Source organism: Rhinopithecus bieti, unplaced genomic scaffold (assembly GCF_001698545.2).
Source record: "Rhinopithecus bieti isolate Rb0 unplaced genomic scaffold, ASM169854v2 scaffold_81727, whole genome shotgun sequence".
NCBI lineage: Eukaryota > Metazoa > Chordata > Mammalia > Primates > Cercopithecidae > Rhinopithecus > Rhinopithecus bieti.
Genome location: NW_016834786.1, coordinates 185470 through 199656, shown reverse-complemented (window position 1 = coordinate 199656; position 14187 = coordinate 185470). Strand labels below are relative to the sequence as shown.

Below are 14187 nucleotides of genomic sequence, written 5' to 3'. Positions count from 1 at the left end.
TTTTTTTTTTTTTTTTTTTTTTTTGAGACAGGGTCTCACCCTGTCACCTAGGCTGGAGAGCAGTGGCACGATGTCAGCTTGCTGCAACCTCTGCCTCCCAGATTCAAGCAATCCTCATGCCCCAGCCTCCCGAGTAGCTGGGACCACAGGTGCATGCCATCACACCCGGCTAATTTTTTTTTTTTTTTTTTGAGATGGGAGTCTTGCTCTGTTGCCCAGGCTGGAGTGCAGTGGTGTGATCTCGGCTCACTGCAACCTCCGCCTCCCGGGTTTAAGCGATTCTCCTGCCTCAGCCTCCCGAGTAGCTGGGATTACAGGCACGCACCACCACGCCTGGCTAATTTTTGTATTTTTAGTAGAGACAGGGTTTCACTATGTTGGTTGGGCTGGTCTCGAACTCCTGACCTTAGGTGATCCGCCCACCTTGGCCTCCCAAAGTGCTGGGATTACAGGCGTAAGCCACCATGCCTGACCACTTTTTGTATTTACTTTAGAGACGGGGTTTCGCCATGTTGGCCAGGCTGGTCTCAAACTCCTGGCCTCAAGTGATCTGCCTGCCTCAACCTCCCAAAGTGCTGGGATTAAAGGCGTGAGCCACCACGCCCGGCCCCTCCACAATTTCATTTTGCACTGGACTCTGCAAATGATGTAGCTGGTCCTGACTAGGGCTGTTGGCCACAATATTTACATGTGGCCTGACCCAGGCTTCCTCACAGCCTGATGGCTAGGCTCCAGGGATGAGGGTTTCAAGAGAGAGATCCAAGCAGCAGTGGCATCACCTTTCAATGACCTAACGTAACTCCTCCTTTGCATGAGGACTGGCAAGGTCACATTATAAGAAGAGCACGTGGGATAGGAGATGACACAGTCACATTTGAAAATGCAATTTGCCACATCAGGTCATGAGCAGGTCACCTCCTGGTCCAGCTGCAGAAGGGGCCCAGGGGATTCAGTTCTGCCTTCTAGGAAGGCCAGTGTTGGGATCTTCGAGCCCTGTTGGGAAAAAGGCCAGGGGAGAGTTGGGAACTTGGTCTTCGCAAGCACTCCCAGCTTCCCCTCTCCGGGGTCACTTACCAAGTGCTCAGAGGAATTGGAACCAAGAGCAGTGGGGCCAGGAGCGTGACCAGGAGCCCTAAAGTCGGCTCCCCTGGAGGGCTGAAATCTCCGAGAAAGGCAAGGACTCAGCACCCAGACGTATGTTTCTCCTGCTGGCATCTCTGCTTGGCTAACATTCCTCCTCTTTCATTTCTCCCTGGGGCATGTTGTTGTCTTTCTCATTAACTTCCCCTCAACTCCCAGCAAGGTCCCTGGACTGTGAGCTTTGCTAATTCCCTGTAATCCACTGGCAAAGCAGGAAGCTAATTAAATTGTGAGCTGTGTGCTCCCTCTGTCAGTCTCTGAATCTGTCTTCTCAGTCCCTCTCCCATCTGTCTCTTCCCTTCTCATTGCCCCTGGATAGTTTACTTTCATCTGGACACTTTCAGTATTTTCTCACCCATCTGCCTGCCTCTCCCCTCTTCTTCTTTCTCCTGCCTTTCAATCTGCAGAGTAATCTTCTTAAAATACGGCTTTGAGCACACCTTCTTTTCCTCTACTGTAAGGTAAAAGCTCGTTAGCTCAGCAGTTAAGCCCCACACTCCTTACCTGCCATAACTTCCCATCACAAACCCTTCTCCACAACCAAGCCTGGTACATTTCCTTCCCTAAGCTCCACCTATGCCACCTCCTCACCTTGGCTCACATTCTTATCTTTGACTGGATTCCACCCCCTCACTCCTCCATCTCCACTCCAACTCACCTTGTCAAAATCCTCACCATTATTTAGAAAGAGCCTCTTCCGGCCGGGCGCGGTGGCTCACACCTGTAATCCCAGCACTTTGGGAGGCCGAGGCAGGCGGATCACGAGGTCAGGAGATCGAGACCATCCTGGCTAACATGGTGAAACCCCGTCTCTACTAAAAAAATACAAAAAACTAGCCGGGCGAGGTGGCGGGCGCCTGTAGTCCCAGCTACTCGGGAGGCTGAGGCAGGAGAATAGCGTAAACCTGGGAGGCGGAGCTTGCAGTGAGCTGAGATCTGGCCACTGCACTCCAGCCCGGGCGACAGAGCGAGACTCCGTCTCAAAAAAAAAAAAAAAAAATTATTGTTGTCGGCCGGGGTGCGGTGGCTCACGCCTGTAATCCCAGCATTTTGGGAGGCTGAGGCAGGTGGATTACTTGAAGTCAGGAGTTCAAGACCAGCCTGGCCAACCCGTCTCTACTAAAAATACAAAAATGTGGTGGCACATGCCTGTAATCTCAGCTACTCAGGAAGCTGAGGCAGGAGAATTGCTTGAACCCAGGAGGCGGAGGTCGCAGTGAGCCAAGATCGCACCATTGCACTCCAGCCTGGGTGACGAGCGAAATTCCATCTCAAAAAATAAAATAAAATATATAAAAATTATTGTTGTCTATTAGCTGCCACGTGGCAGCAGGCTGAGGGGGGAGGATCACTTGAGCCCAGGCTGCAGTGAGCCAAGATCGTGCCACTGCACTCCAGCCTGGGTGACAGAGTAAGAACCTATCTCAGCCGGGCACGGTGGCTCAGGCCTGAAATCCCAGCATTTTGAGAGGCCGAGGCGGGCAGATCACCTAAGGTCGGGAGTTTGAGAACAGCCTGACCAACATAGAGAGACTCCCTTCTCTACTAAAAATACAAAATTAGCCGGGTGTGGTGGCACATGCCTGTAATCCCAGCTACTCATGAAGCTGAGGCATTGGAAAATCACTTGAACCCGGGAGTGGGGGTTGCGGTGAGCCAAGATCGCTCCATTGCACTCTAGCCTGGGCAACAAGAGTGAAACTCCATCTCAAGGAAAAAAAAAAAAAGAGCCCATCTCAATTTATATATATTTGAATATTAATTTTTTTAACTTTATTATTTTTTTAAAGTGATGGGGTCAGCTGGGCACAGTGGCTCACACCTATAATCCCAGCACTTTGGGAGGCCAAGGCAGGCAGATCATGAGGTCAGGAGTTCAAGACTAGCCTGACCAACATAGTGAAACTCCATGTCTACTAAAACTACAAAATATTAGCCGGGCGTGGTGGCGTACCCCTGTAATCCCAGCTACTCAGGAGGCTGAGGCAGGAGAATTGCTTGAACCCGGGAGGCAGAGGTTGCAGTGAGCTGAGATCGCAGCATTGCACTCCAGCCTGGGCAACAGAGCGAGAGTCTGTCTCGAAAAAAAAAGAGAAAGAGATGGGGTCTCACTCTGTTGCCCAAGCTGGTCTCAAACTTCCGAGCTCAAGCAATCTTCCCACCTTGGCCTCCCAAAGTGCTAATATTACAGGTGTGAGCCACCATGCCCAGCCATACCCATCTCAATTTAAAAATAAATAAAATAATTGTTGTTTAAGACCAGCCTGGGCAATGGAGTGAGACCTCGTCTCTACAAAAAATTTTTTTAAAAATTAGCCAGGCACGGTGGCCTGCACCTGTAGTCCTAGCTACCTGGGAGGCTGAGGTGGGAGAATCACTTGAGCCCGCGAGGTAAAAGCTGCAGTGAGCCAAGATCATACCACTGCACTCCAGCCCAGGTGACACATCAAGACCTTGTCTCAAAAATAAATAAAATTGTGGCTGCAAAACAAGAGAGGAGGGAGCAGGAACTATAACCAGCCTATGGCTTTTCTCTGGATCCTGCTGCCACCTCTTCTTAATTCCCATTCTGGAGCCCAACTATCTGCCTTACACCTACCAGCTCATGGCACCATCTTTCTCTATATCCCTTTCCCAGTGGCTTCCTCCCTATCCCAGTCCCCTGATGCAAATCCTGATGTCATCTGCCCCAGCCACCTATCTCTACCTCAACCCTGACTTATCTGGTGAGAACTCTTGTGAATCCAGGGAGTGTCAAATCCCAGCCTGAATCGAACCTCAACTGGGATTATATTATCCTATAACATACTTTCTCCCCTCTCCTCCCCTCCCACCATTGGAATCACACCCTCAGGAGAACAGCCCCACTCTTCTGGTCCAGAAGGGGCCCATGGCCCTAAGAAGGACCACAGGTTGGCTTTTGGCCTCCCCCAGCTCTCCTTCGACATCCCTGTGTTGCTCATCCCACCCTTACCCTGCCTCTTGTCCTCCTCACAGTCCTGTGGCCAAAGCTTTTCAAGCTGGTGAAGGAGACAGTTGTGATCTGACAAGGGCTAGACGGGTGCTTCACCCTCTGTCAACAAATACCCTCATTATTCAGCTTGAAACACCTCCATTCATTCCTTCCTATTCAGGCACATATTTGTTAATTCATTCCATCATTCACCTAGCACCATTGAAGCGGAGCCAATCACCTCTACCAACATCTTCCTAGAGACAAATAAATTAACTGGGGTTGGGTAACTTTGAGAGCTCCAAAAGGAAAGCTCCAGAGGACGAGGGGTCCGCAGGGGTTCAGGCCTCTCAGGGACCACAGAGCAGACCTGCGGCAGAGGCAGGATTAGAGCCTATGGCTCCAGAGTCCACCAGGGCCAGGCAGAGGGCACCAGCTCTTGGCTGCTGAGAGTAGAGCGCTTCGAAAGTCATCCACTCAGTCAGCATCTACTGAGTGCCAGGCAGTGTCATCACCTCTACAGCCATCATGGGAGAGAAAAGCAGCCTAGAGAAAGGGAGTCTGAGCCCCCCACCCCATGGGCTCGAAGTCCAGAGTAGAGGCCAACACTAGTGCCTCTGTTGAGTGTTACCGCGGGAAGACCGCTGTTCCCAGCCCGGGTGCCCTGCTGGACTCCTGCTAGCCTGGCCCCAGCGAGGCAGGGTGTCAGTTTCCCTCTCCAGAGGCCTTTCTTGCCCACCTATTGCCCTTCTCAACCCTGTTCCTTCTTGCAGGAGCAACCTTTCCAGCAGAAAATTCCATTCTACCCCAAGGACTCTTCTCCTTACTGCCCCTCTCCCAGGGGGATGCACACTGCCTTCTCCCTCTTTCCTAACGGATGGTGGGCATTTTCCGATTTGGAGGTGAGGAAGAAAAACTAGGTTATTTTCAGCTCTTCCTTTACTGGCAACATTGACCCATTTATCCTTCTCTTCCTTCAGACCCCTCCCCCAAGGCCACTCAGCTTGGACATCTGTCCCAGCCAAAATCTCACCTTCCACTGTCCTTACAGCCCAAAGGCTAGTCCAGTCTCTGAGTCCAGCTCTAGCCCTCTCACCCCACACCAGGAAGGAAGCTGGACTGTAGAGCGCTCTGGGCCACCCTGCGTTAGCCGCTGCCTCTGGCCTCAGTTTCCCCAACTGCCCAGATTAATGATGCCTGCTGTCTAGACCCAGAGGACGAAGCTCTAAGGAGGTCAGATGAGGAAGGGTCCAGTGCTCGGCGCAGGCTCCGTGCGGAGCCCCTAGGCCCCGCAGCTCGCCCCTCGCTCTCCCCTACTCCCTCTCTCCCCCGCCTCTCTCCCGCTATCCGCTCGCTCGGCTCCTCTCTGGCTGACCTTCCCTTTCCCTCGACGCCTCCCCACGGCCGGCCCGGGGCCCAGACCCTGTCCGCTTCCGCCTCAGAGCCGGGAAAGCAGCCGGACCCGCCGCCCCGCCGCGGCGCGGGCGTCTCGTCAGTGCGGTCAGCCGCCCGGCGCCCGCAGCCCGCAGCTCGCAGCCCGCAGCCGGATCGCGGGCTCAGACCGAACCCGACCCGACCGCCGCCCCCAGCCAGGTGAGGGCAGCTCAGGAAAGGCGGGGAGCCGAGGTTTCCCCTTTACTGGAAACGGGGGCTGGGGAGGCGCAGGGAAATTGGGTCCTTTTTTCTTGAAAGGAGGACCTGGGAGCCTTTTCGTGAAACAGGCACAAGGGCTTTCATTCCGAAGGGATGGATGGATGGAGGGAAGGTCTCGGGGGAGAGGGATTGGGATACCCCTTTCTGGTTTTGTTTTTTAAAATAAGGATTAATTGGCTTCTGTGAAAGTGGGACTTCTTGGAAGGATGAGGGGCTTCCAAGGTAGGTTGGGGAGGGGGCTCTGGCAGGGCTTGAGGGAGGGGTTAACTGGTGAGTGGTGGGGCAAGGGGGAGCTCTGCAATCCCCTCAGCCTGCACCTCCCGACTTGGCTCCGGGGCTCTGGGTCTGCCCAGTTCTGTGTTCCAGTTTTTCTCTTTGAAGATGACTATTTTGAGCCCCACCTGGACAGAGCCAGGAACAGCCATTTCCTTCCCTGGAGCTATGACACCCACCTGACACACCCTCCCACACCTCTGACCTGCTCAGGGAAGGGGGTTCAGGGAAGGATGAGGACCCAGGGATCTGGGAATTGGACAGTGTGGGTGAAATGGAGGCTGGGTACTGGGCACACAGGAAGACCCTTGGCACTGGTGGGGTGCACCAACCTTTGTCGGGAGGTTGCTGGGCAGCTTCTTCTGGGGCATGACCCACTAGGAAAGCAGCGGTGTCAGGAAAAGCTGAGCTGTTCCCCATGCTCCCAGAAGACAAAACACTAGAGAATGTGCTTGCTTGCTTTTGTTTGGTTTTGCTTTCTTTCTGTCTGCCTCACCCTGGATCCCAAGACTCATTCCCCTGATCTCTCCTAGTTTTGCAAAAAGGTAAACTGAGGCAGAGGACAAATTGGCTGGACATACCTGTGGCTAGGAGGGAAGAGTGACAGAGAGGAAGGCATATGGAATTTGAGTCAAAAAATCTCAGTGCTCCATGGGTGACCTTGGGCCAAAATGCTTTCCCTTGTTGGGCCTCAGCAGCTTTCTCACCTATAAAATGGGAGAGGGCCCACCTGTCTTGCAGGTTTGCAGAGATCATGTGTCTAAAAGAAATTTGTAAAAGGGAATGTACTGGACACTTGTGAGGTGCCGTCTTCACCACCGTGGATGGCCCCTTCCCTCCTCCCTGTCCTAACCAAGGGTATCACTAACCCATAGGACACCTTTGTGAGAATTAGAAAAGGCACCTCCTCTGGAAGCAGACAGCATTCAGTTGGGTTAGCAACTTGGGGTCTTTATTATGAGAATGAGAAGGTGGCATACTTTATCCCAGGTGCTGCTCTAACATGTGGAGTGTGAACTAGATTCTGGCTAGGATGTTCTGCACATCTACACGTGGCAACCCCTCTCAGCAGGGCCCTGACACAGAGCTACACATACTTACAGGGTATTTTCTAAAGCAGCCCACATCCCAGGCTGTCTCCAGCTCATTTCTTTCCTGTTTCTACATCAGGGCCTTTGGGTATTCAAGCCCCAAAGTGCATGCCCTACTAGGAAGCAGGATGGAATCCCTACATCAGACAGTGACTCCTTTGAGTCAAGCAGTGCCTTCACCAAGCTCTCAGGGGTAGGAGTGACTGAGTCCCTAAACCCTTACATCAAGAACTGGACCAGATCACTTTTGTCAGGGCAACCAACAGAAGCATCTGCACCCCTCAGCACTGCCATTGACAAACCATGTTCACACCTATCTCAGAGCACCCCCACAGCAAGCCTGTGTGTGAGGTCTCCTCCCCATTTACATGGAGGAAGCCACGCCCAGAGAAGTTAGGGTACCTGCCCAGGGTTTCACAGTGTGAGTGGTAGAGCCAGGACCCGAACCCAGATCTGGCTGGCTGTCCTCTCCAATCCATCACTCCCAAGGAACAAAGCTGCTGACTTCACAGCCTTGCCAAAGCCCTGCTGGAATTGTTGCTCTCCCTGTCCATCCCCGGTAGCACCTGGCTCGCCACTCCTTCCCCTGAGTAACCAGCCTCCAAGCAAAGAGAAAGGAGTCACCTTCTCTTTTACTCTGATTTCACTGGGGAGCAAGCTACCTCAAAGCCCAACTGTTCTCGCCTCCTCTGTGCAGGAAGGGCCCCTGGTGAGGCCAGGAAAGGGGTCAGGGAGCAGCGATTTCCTTTCCTGCTCAGAGGGGTCTTAAACAGTAATGGTCATGCAGAGCACTGACACAGAAAGCCAGTGCCTGCGTGAGTAGCAGACCAAGGACCATAAAATAACCACAGGAAAATGCAGCCAACTGGAGCTGAGGGGAACTCAGAGATCCCCTGAATCCCCGGGTTACCAGGGCCCCTGGGTGTCAAACAGGAGGTGTAGGGGCGAGCCAAGCAGACAGGGCTGTAGGCTTCTTCAACCAGAGTGTTTCTGCTGGTCTGTGTGCAAGCTTTCACTTAAGAAAGGGGTTTCAGCCGGGTTCAGTGGCTCACGCCTGTAATCCCAACACTTTGGGAGGCCGAGGCGGGCAGATCACAAGGTCAAGAGATTGAGATCATCCTGGCCAACATGGTGAAACCCTGTCTCTACTAAAAATACAAAAATTAGCTGGGCGTGGTGGTGCATGCCTGTAGTCCCAGTTACTTGGGAGGCTGAGCCAGGAGAATTGCTTGAACCTGTGAGGCGGAGGTTGCCGTGAGCCGAGATCGAGCCACTGCACTCCAGCCTGGCAACAGAGCCGGACTCTGTCTCAGAAAAAAAAAAGGGGGCGTAGGGGAGGGGTGGTTTCAAGGCCTGGCATGATGGTTCACGCCTGTAATCCCAGCACTTTGGGAGGCTGAGGCAGGTGGATCACTTGAGGTCAGCTCAAGACCAGCCTGGCCAACGTGGTGAAACCCCATCTCTACTAAAGATACAAAAAATTAGCTGGGCGTGATGGTGAGTATCTGTAATCTTAGCTACTCAGGAGGCTAAGGCAGGAAAATTGCTTGAACCCGGGAGGCGTAGGTTGCAGTGAGCTGAGATCAGGCAATTGCACTCCAGCCTTGGTGACAGGGCGAGACTCTGTCTCAAAAAAAAAAAAAAAAAAAAGCCAGGGGAGGTTTCAGTGTGTGGGTATGCACACACACACACAGAAGTTTGGAGACTCCTAGCTTAATCCAGTGGTTCTCAGCATGTGGTCCTTGGATCAGCAGCATCAGTATCATCCAGAAACGTATTAGAAATACAAATTCCTAGCCAGGGATGGTGGCTCACGCCTGTAATCCCGACACTTTGGGAGGCCCAGGTGGGCGGACTGCCTGAGCTCAGGAGTTCCAGACTAGCCTGGACAACACGGTGAAACCCCGTTCTCTACCCAAAATACAAAAGAAGTTAGCCGGGCATGGTGGTGCACGCCTGTAGTTCCAGCTACTGGGGTGGATGAGTCAGGAGAACTGCTTGAACCCGGGAGGTGTAGGTTGCAGTGAGACGAGATCATGCCACTGCACTCCAGCTTGGTTCACAGAGTGAGACTCCGTCTCCACAAAAAAAAAAAAAAAAGAAATGCAAATTCTCGCTACTTGGGAGGCTGAGGCAGGAGAATCGCTTGAACCGGGGAGGCAGAGGTTGCAGTGAGCCGAGATTGGGCCATTACACTCCAGCCTGGGTGACAAGAGCAAGACTCCATCTCAAAACAAACAAAGAAATGCAAATTCTCAGGCCCATCCCAGAACCTACTGAATGAACTCTGGGGATGGGGCCCAACTATGTATGTTTGAACACGCCCTCCAGGTGACAGTGAGGCTCGCTAGAGTTTGAGAAGCACTGAGCTAGTGCAAGGATGTAGGAAAATTGAAACCTACTTGTGGGTCTAGGGCAGGGCTGGGAAGAGAACCCTTGTCTCCCGGTGGAGAGGTGGAGAGCCGAAAGTTCGGAGGCCGCCCCTGCCAACCCTCCTCTCCCGCCCCTCCGTCTCCCTCCCAGGCTCCATGCTGCCGCTTCTGCTAGGCCTGCTGGGCCCAGCGGCCTGCTGGGCCCTGGGCCCGGCCCCCGGCCCGGGCTCCTCAGAGCTGCGCTCGGCCTTCTCGGCGGCACGCACCACTCCCCTGGAGGGCGCGTCGGAGATGGCGGTGACCTTCGACAAGGTGTACGTGAACATCGGGGGAGACTTCGACGCGGCCACGGGCCAATTCCGCTGCCGCGTGCCCGGCGCCTACTTCTTCTCCTTCACGGCTGGCAAGGCCCCGCACAAGAGCCTGTCGGTGATGCTGGTGCGGAACCGCGACGAGGTGGAGGCGCTGGCCTTCGACGAGCAGAGGCGGCCCAGCGCACGGCGCGCCGCCAGCCAGAGCGCCATGCTGCAGCTCGACTACGGCGACACAGTTTGGCTGCGGCTGCATGGCGCCCCGCAGTACGCGCTGGGCGCGCCCGGCGCCACCTTCAGCGGCTACCTGGTCTACGCCGACGCCGACGCCGACGCGCCTGCGCGCGGGCCGCCCGCGCCCCCCGGAGCTGCGCTCGGCATTCTCGGCGGCGCGCACGGCGCAGCCTGGTGGGCTCGGACGCCGGGTCCGGGCCGCGGGCACGGCGCTAGCTTTCGGACCCGAGCTCGTCAACATTTGGCGGCGACTTCGACGTCGACGCGGCGGCCGGCGTGTTCCGCTGCCGACTGCCCGGCGCCTACTTCTTCTCCTTCACGCTGGGCAAGCTGCCGCGTAAGACGCTGTCGGTGAAGCTGATGAAGAACCGCGACGAGGTGCAGGCCATGATTTACGACGACGGCGCATCGCGGCGCCGCGAGATGCAGAGCCAGAGCGTGATGCTGGCCCTGCGGCGCGGCGACGCCGTCTGGCTGCTCAGCCACGACCACGACGGCTACGGCGCCTACAGCAACCACGGCAAGTACATCACCTTCTCCGGCTTTTTGGTGTACCCCGACCTCGCCCCCGCGGCCCCGCCAGGCCTCGGGGCCCCGGAACTGCTGTGAGTCCCGGGCCAGAGAGGAGCCTGGGAGGGCCAGGGGCGTGCATGCCGGGCCGGGCCCGCGGCCCGAACGCCTCGCGCGAGCGCCACGGCCGCCGGGCGCGCCTGGACTCTGCCAATAAAGCGGAAAGCGGGCTTGCACAGCGCCCGGCAACCCAGGCCACTGCGCTGTCTTGACTGCGACGCATTCGCTGGGGGCAGGCGGGATAGGCACTGACTACTGCGGGCCCGCAGGCCCAGGGAAGGGGTTGGAGGTTGGAGAGCAGGGTCCCCTCAGACCCTGGGAGGGTGAGGAGGTGGAAATTTGGTGGAACTACATTCGTCTAGTCCGTTGGGGGCCTCCCTTTCATATCCCTACCTGGTCCAGCCCTCTGACTCATCATTGACCTACGACCTCAGCCTTAGCCCCCGGCTGATGCCTTTCTGTGACAAGGAACAGCACCCCATTACCCCACTGGGGGCATGAGATTCAAGGACACAGTGCATTCCTTCTTCCAGCAGGGCATGGGAATGGGATGAGGAGTTGACACCTGGTTGCCCTGACTCTTGCCTTCCCAGGATGGGGAGAGTGATTTGCCCAGAGCAGGAGTTAGACCGCTTATTCCGACATAGAATGACACAGGCTCCGGGAGGCCGAAACAGAACATTTTATGAGAAGAGCAACACAGAATCAGGGCCACACCTGGCCCAGCCCACCTCCGCTTGTCTCTGCTTGGTCTGCCAGCCTTACTCCCCCATCTGAGGTGTTCACCGACGCTTGTTGAGATATGGCCTCCCTACCCCAAAAGAGAAAATGTTCCTCCCTCCCCCTGTTTCCCTCCAGTCCTCCAACGGACAGAACTCAAAAAGTCTATTCTCCCAACCCAGATGGGAACTTGGAGGCTCAGGGACCCCAGATCCTTGGTTGTGCCTAAAAGGGGGTGCTCTGCACCTAGAGGATTCCTGTGAATTCCACAGGACCTATCACAGACTGCCAGGGTAGGAGTTGGAAGGTCTGACCTGGCCTTACTTGGGGCAGCTTCCCTTTCAGCATCTCTTGAACACACTTCTCAACCCTGAGCACACACACACACACTGCCTGCAAGTCGTGCCCTTAGCTCTGTGGCCACTCCTTGCGACCCACAGCCTGGGTTCTTAGCCTCTCAAGATCCAGGAAACAAGATCGATTGGGTCGGGGTAAGCAGAGAGGGGTTGTCCAGGGTGCAAGCCAAGCCCAGAGATCTGAACACAGTGGAAAAAACTGGATGCCAGACAGAAGCCCCTGCCCAAGATGGGTCTGCCTGGGGGATTGAGGAGGAGATGGGAGGGGTTAATAGCGGGTGAAAGAGCAAAAGGGGGAGTCAGGGGAAGGGGTCAAGGATGGAGGCCCAGGACCCTAGGGAAGGGGGCTGGTCCTGGGGGCAGAAACCCTTGCATAGGTCCCAGAGTGTTTCCTGTGCCAGGCGAGTGAAGACCTGGGCCCAGCGGCCCCGTTCCTCAGCCTCACTAGCTGCGTGGAGCCGGTAGACGCAGGACAGGCCTGTGAGGAGCAGATGTTCAAAGTCCCAAGTGCTAAGAGGAGGCCCCTTCCGCAGGTCCTGGAGCTGCTGCAGCCGCTGCTCAGCGCCCTCCAAGTCACTGGGCACGTGGTGCTGCAGGAGGAGCCTGAGTCGGCGGCCTGGGTGTGTGGACGCTAGTTCCTCATCCTGGATGTGCAGCTGCCCCATGACATCCAGCTCCAGCCCAGCCCAGAGCAGCTGCAAGGGGAGGCATGTAAGGGGTGGGCTGTGGCTTGGGGAGCAGGGCGGGGAGCAAGAGTGGGCTGGGGGAGGGGGCAGAAGCAGGCAGCAGGACCCATGCTGGCTTGTCCCCGCCAACCCCTAGCAGGTCCACCCTGAGACATCCCCCTTCCCAACCCTGAGCTTAGGGACCTCTGGACATGCCCACCCTCACGTCCCAGGCTGGGAGGAAAGACCTCAAACATCACTTCCGGGGCCTCTGGCTTCTGCAGGCCACCTCCCACGCTGGTGCTGTCCATGGGCTGCCCTGGGGCAGCAGAGAGGAGTCAGGCCCCTGCCATGCTACACTGTGAACACCCCAGCCTCCCAGAAGTGTCCCTCTGCTGCGTGGTAGAGGTCCCGAGTGCTTCATCATTCTACAAAAGGGCAGGAATGCCATCCCATGCCCCCGTTTCCCCTCCCTCTCATGCACACACATGCACACTGACATTGACTCTCCCAGGCATAGGTCTTCTGATCTCAAAAGCATCATTCCAAGCGTAGTTACCATGTTGGCAAATGCCCAGGACTCCTCCTCTAAATTGCACAATGCCCTTGGTAAAGAGCTCCAGGCCAACGGGTCACAAGACCCTTCCCCACCCTCCTCCTCTCCCTGTAATCATCTGAGGACAGAGTCACCTAAAACAGTGCCAGTGACTCTCAAGGACCTCTTTGGGAAGAGCCTACTCTCCCTGCTCCTTCTCAGCAGTAAGGGAGGGAGGAGGAGGACAGGGCAGGGGAGGATGTGAGGCAGGGACCACAGGGCAGGGGAGGATGTCTGTGGCAGCTCCCTCCGGCCCACACCTTGGGGTATTGCCTCACCCTTGTAATGTTTGTTCCAAGCCAAGACAGGTCAAGAGACCCTGCTTTGGGGATCAGTGGGAATGAGCCCAGGGCCAGCATTAAGAGCACCTAGGGCTATCTCCCTAGTTGTCACCTGTATCTTTCCAGTTCTGGGGCGGGGGGCGGCCCACATTGTCACCCACCACAGCACACATCAGCCTGGTACCCACCATGCCCATACTTCTATGCCCGACTAGCCTCAAATAGAGCCAGCTGTTAACTGCTGTCAGCCAGCAGCCTTCCTTGGCTCCTCTCCACCCACCCTGAAGCCCCAGTACCTGCATGGTGCTGGGTTGTAGTCACACCAGAGAGGAGGCAAATGGCTACCACCAGGCAAGCCAGGAGCTGCAGGGTCGCAGCCATGCTCCACCACGTCCTCTGAGTTTCACTCTGTTCAGCAGTTCTCTGCTCCCTCATCTGCCTGCCACACACCTCGGCTCCAACTTTCCACTGCAGGCTGCTCCAGAGCTCTGTAATGCGTGTGATTCTTCAATGCTGAACAGGGAGGGGCTGGCTGTGGCCTCGGTCACCTCCCATGGGCTCTTTCCATCCTTTAGAAATGGGGAATCTTTGGTTGTTGGCAGGAGCCTGGCTCCCTGCTTGTTAGGCCCTCAGCCTGTTCCTGCCCAGCTGGGTGGTATGCTTAGTTAATAGGAAAAAGGTGTTTGGTAGCAAATAGCTCTAGCTTGGCCCTCCCAAAGGGTAGGAAAGAGCCCAGGCAGTAAGACCATCTTACTGTCTGCACCCTCAAAATATCCTGCAACTGAGACCAGCCCCGACACCCAGTCTGGCCCAGCCCAGCCTCTGTGGAGCCCTTCAGCTGCCAAAAGCGTCAGCTGCAAAGTCTTCCAACTGCATGGCGGGCTGGCCCGGCAGCCCTACATACAGGCAGAGCCAAGCACTCCCATCTCAGGCACGCCGCCGCAGGCTGAACAGACCCGTAGACCAGCTGGAC

At 55.9% G+C, this 14187-nt stretch overlaps 2 protein-coding genes across 2 annotated transcripts; one reads left to right on the top strand and one right to left on the bottom strand.

The window, feature by feature from the left end:
• Positions 1-5449: 5449 nt before the first annotated feature.
• Positions 5450-10636, top strand: C1QTNF4 (C1q and TNF related 4). Its single transcript, XM_017865736.1, is given in 4 exon segments — positions 5450-5686; positions 9634-10151; positions 10153-10191; positions 10193-10636. Coding segments are annotated over 3 exon segments (996 nt in total). The 5' UTR covers positions 5450-5686; positions 9634-9638.
• Positions 10637-11241: 605 nt separating this feature from the next.
• FAM180B (family with sequence similarity 180 member B) lies at positions 11242-13703 on the bottom strand. Its single transcript, XM_017865767.1, has 3 exons — positions 13511-13703; positions 12587-12657; positions 11242-12368 (listed from the first exon to the last, which is right to left on the bottom strand). The coding sequence occupies exons 1-3, from the start codon at positions 13647-13649 to the stop codon at positions 11973-11975; spliced, it is 606 nt and encodes a 201-aa protein (XP_017721256.1). The 5' UTR covers positions 13650-13703; the 3' UTR covers positions 11242-11972.
• Positions 13704-14187: the final 484 nt, after the last annotated feature.

Excerpts from the sequence above, each read along its gene's own strand:
- FAM180B (XM_017865767.1), bottom strand. The coding sequence starts at position 13,649 with ATGAGGGAGCAGAGAACTGCTGAACAGAGTGAAACTCAGAGGACGTGG. Across the intron at positions 12,658-13,510 it reads TACAACCCAGCACCATGCAG|GGCAGCCCATGGACAGCACC; the intron begins GTACTGGGGCTT and ends CTGCTGCCCCAG. Across the intron at positions 12,369-12,586 it reads CCCCGGAAGTGATGTTTGAG|CTGCTCTGGGCTGGGCTGGA; the intron begins GTCTTTCCTCCC and ends CTCCCCTTGCAG.